The sequence below is a fragment of the Pundamilia nyererei genome, unplaced genomic scaffold, assembly GCF_000239375.1.
Source record: "Pundamilia nyererei isolate P.nyererei 1_Seehausen unplaced genomic scaffold, PunNye1.0 scaffold00992, whole genome shotgun sequence".
Lineage (NCBI taxonomy): Eukaryota > Metazoa > Chordata > Actinopteri > Cichliformes > Cichlidae > Pundamilia > Pundamilia nyererei.
In genome coordinates, this window is record NW_005188393.1 from 5,398 (window position 1) to 9,157 (window position 3,760).

The 3,760-nt window shown below is 55.2% G+C and overlaps 1 protein-coding gene across 1 annotated transcript; it reads left to right on the top strand.

Moving 5' to 3' along the window:
• Positions 1-669: 669 nt before the first annotated feature.
• Positions 670-3,756, top strand: LOC102200382 (nuclear pore complex protein Nup98-Nup96-like; the record flags this gene model as incomplete). Its single annotated transcript, XM_005755122.2, has 9 exons — positions 670-786; positions 897-1,144; positions 1,355-1,539; positions 1,762-2,024; positions 2,097-2,366; positions 2,489-2,646; positions 2,987-3,127; positions 3,308-3,444; positions 3,519-3,756. Coding segments are annotated over exons 1-9 (1,728 nt in total), but the record flags the coding sequence as incomplete, so codon positions are not given.
• Between the last annotated feature and the right edge of the window lie 4 nt (positions 3,757-3,760).

The window sequence follows — 3,760 nt, forward strand, 5'->3', positions numbered from 1 at the left end:
TTTAAGAAACTCATTTGTCGCTATATTCTTGTTCAGGTATGAAAATGTCTTTAAACATACCCTATCTATGCCATATTTTGCTACTGTCTGCTGTGTATCTTCCTCTAGTTCCCAAAGCCTGGTTGTTCCCATCTATGGATGTAACATTCATGTGAGAAGCTCTTTGTGCTGAACTGTGTATTCATCCTGTAGTTAATGCGATTCCTTTGTATGGTGTGTGTTGGAGTAGTGTGTTGTAAGTGTTATCTCCCAGTGTCCACCTCACCTTACAATATGAAGCGCCTGGAGACACCTGTTGTTGTGATTTGGAGTTATATAAATAAAGTTGAATTGAACCAAATCCTCACGTGTGTAAACTGTAAAAACTCTGCTTCAGCTGTGCTTACTTATGTGTGTTACTTTAAGAGAAGACAGGAAGTGTGTGAACCCCACACCTGTAGGAATGAAGGTGTTCAAGGTGTGGGGCGGGGCTCATTTCAGGGTCAGAGTTCTTTGGAGGATTTAAAATGATCAGTTTTCTTTGTAGCAGCGCCCGGGGGTCCAATCGCCTCTCACTCATCTATGCAAACTTGTTGCTGTTTTGTGTTTTTGTGATGTTTAGATGCTGACAGACTGTTTGATCTTTGTAAACAAACTCAGTTTATATTATGAGGGAGATTTTTATAGAAACCTGATTTAATTTGTTTGATGACACCAACATGTTCCACGATCACGCGGCGATGAAGGTTTCCACGGATGTCTCGTCTCCTCGCCTCGTCCTGCCGGCCGCTCAGGGCCGACCCTCTGGTATGAAACGCCCGCTCGCTCCCTCACACGATGTTTCTCATCAGTCTGTTAACAGTTTGAGGCATCAGTAAAAATGGCGACGACGTAATCAAACTTCTGTCTCTCTGCAGCCGGCGGTCTCCTTCAGGCTCGATTCACCTCGGGCCTCCCTCAGCTGTCAGACTCTCCCCGCCCTCTCCTTCCTCCATCACGGCCGTCTCCAGCCGGCGTTGAAGCCCCCCGCTCTCTGCAGTGGGCGGGGCCTGGCCCGTCCCCCTTCACGCTGCCCTCCCGGACTCCGGAGCCTTCATTTAGGACGGTTGGCGTTCGGCGGCTCGGCGGCCCCGTCCCCCTCAAAGAGTCGATCACTCACGGGAAGGTTGGTGCTCAGGAGGTCGGCGTTTCCTCTGAAAACACCTCGAGTGCTCAAAGTGACGGTCACGTGTCACTGAGTCCTGTTAACGCTTAGAAATCCAGTTTAGAGGTCAGAGGTCAGAGTCTGTAAAGCATCATCTTCATGTGAACGGCAGGTTCTCCGAGAGGAGACAAGTTCTCCCCCTAAGCTCAAAGTCGGGCCGCTGTTTTTCAGGGAGGTTTACTCATGGACACCGGGCTGTTCGCCGTGCGCTCCTTCCGGGTCGGGTGGGGTCCCGGCTGGACGCTCGCACACTGCGGCAGCCGGCTGAGCTCGCCAACGTCCAAGCAGTTCGAGCACCAAGAACTGACGGCAAAGACTGACTTCAGCTTCCTGCCGAAACCTGCCAGGAGCAAACCGTAAGAGCCACGAACACGCCGCACGCCAACACATCAGCCAGGCTGCGTCTATAGTTACCATGACAACATGGCTCCATCATGTAAGGTTAACCGTACAGGCACATTTTCATCTGCCTGTACGGTTCACCTTGATGTAATGTGCCGTTGATCTTAAATGGTTTTACTTCCACGGCGCGCCCTCCACAGATCAGCTCCATTAAACTGCTTGATTTGGTTCTGCAGACTCACAGAAAGCCCCTACAAGGTAGTGGTGGAGCAGGTGGTGGGTCTGGAGCCTCCCAGAGGGAAAACCATTGAAGAAGAGGAAGATGAAGAGAGCCAGGCGGTGCTGCAGCGCCCCCTGGAGATCTGCCTGAAGCACAGCATCGTGGAGGTCCCCGACAGCTCCGCTTGCCCTGCGGTGCGACCACAGCCCGGCGTGGCGGCGCTGCACGAGTATGCCGAGTGGATCGCCGAGCTGAAAGACAGACGAGGCGACACTGAGCGTAAGTGATGACATCACAGCTGAAAGACGACGCGTTGGTGTTGACGCCGGTTTAAACGCTCTCTCTCTGCAGCGCTGCTGGGGTACTGGGCCGAGGTCTGGACTCTGTGCGAGGCGCTGTGGGGCCGGCTGGGCCCCTCGGATCAGGAGGCCGAGGTGCTCAGCGAGTACGAGCAGCAGCTGGAGAGGAGGCGGAGCTTCTCGGCCTGGCTGTCCCACGGTGCCTCCCACAGGGTGGAGGAGGAGGTGGCTTTGGCCAGGAAAGGTCGCCATGTCGACGCAGTTTTCAGCTACCTGACGGGAAACCGCATCAGCGAGGCGTGCCGACTCGCCCAGAAGGAAGGTGAGGTTCACTCGCTCAAACAGGAAGTAGCAGCGATGAGTCATGAATGTGGCGCTCAGTAGACACGGCGACACGTTTTCCAGTCTGTAATGAAAGACAGACTGAACTGTTTGTCCGTCCAGGAGACCACCGTCTGTCCCTGCTGCTGTCTCAGGCCGTGGGCTCGCAGTACTGCAGGGACCTTCTCGCCCTTCAGCTCGCCGATTGGCACCGCATGCAGACCGACTGCTACCTGCCCGAGGAGCGACTCCGCATCTTCGCTCTGCTCGCCGGGAAACCGGTATGACGCCATGACCAGAGTCTATAAAGCTAATGTGACACATGCAGTATCTTCTTCTGTGGTGTTAGCGGTCGTCAGCTAACGACCTGAATTAGTGCCACCTTCTGTTGGTTTTGGCGCATCACGTCCTACCAGGAAAGAATCAACAGCATGTAAAACAAGAAATATTTTCACGAGCTTCTCTCGTGGTTATTGTTCAGTGACTTCAGTCGTTGCATCCATGTTAATAATGCTTGTAAATTATAAAGCTGACGTCAGGGTGAAATCAGGGCCTGCAGAGATCTGCACAACCTCCACTCAGTCTTCAGCTGTGGTTGGATGCTGACGGTGTTCTCTGCAGGTGTGGCAGTCCACCGACTCTTTGGTGAACGTGTGCGCCGAGCTGGACTGGAAGCGCTGCGTGGCCGTCCACCTCTGGTTCATGCTGCCCCCGACTGCCTCTGTGGCCGACGCCCTCGCCAGATACGAAGCCGCCTTTCAGGTGAGCCGCCGCTGATTTTCTTTGACTTCATTTCTGACTGTCGAGCGTTCAGGTTACATTTACACTCGTAAAGCTTCGTTTCAGTGTGTTCAGCAGAGGGCGGTGTGTGCGGTGTGACGGGTGTAGCTAGTGACCTGCTTGTGTTCGTGCTGATCGGTGATCGTTGTTTCTGTCCTGCAGGGCTTGTGTGAGGCGGGGAAGTACGCCTGTGCACCCCTGCCTCCATACCTGGAGGCGGAGCAGCCAGATCTGGAGGAGGCGTCCAAACGGCCGCTGTACGACCTCTGCTTCCACCTGCTCAAACTCTACAGCGACAGGTAACCAGGCTTCAGCCGCTGGTTGGGTAAAACGTGCAGAGCGCTACTTTAACGCTTCTCCTGTCGCCCTGCAGACACTACGGCCTGCAGCAGCTGCTGGAGCCTCTCGCCGTCACCTGGGAGCGCCTGGACTACCGCCTGAGCTGGCACCTGTGGGGCGTCCTGCAGGCGCTGCACTACACCCACCTGAGCGCCCCACGGCAGGGCCTCCTCCACGCCAGCTACGCCGCGCAGCTGGAGAGCGCCGGCCTGTGGCACATGGCCGTCTTCATCCTGCTGCACATCCCCGAGCACGCGTACGTTCACCGCGCCGCCA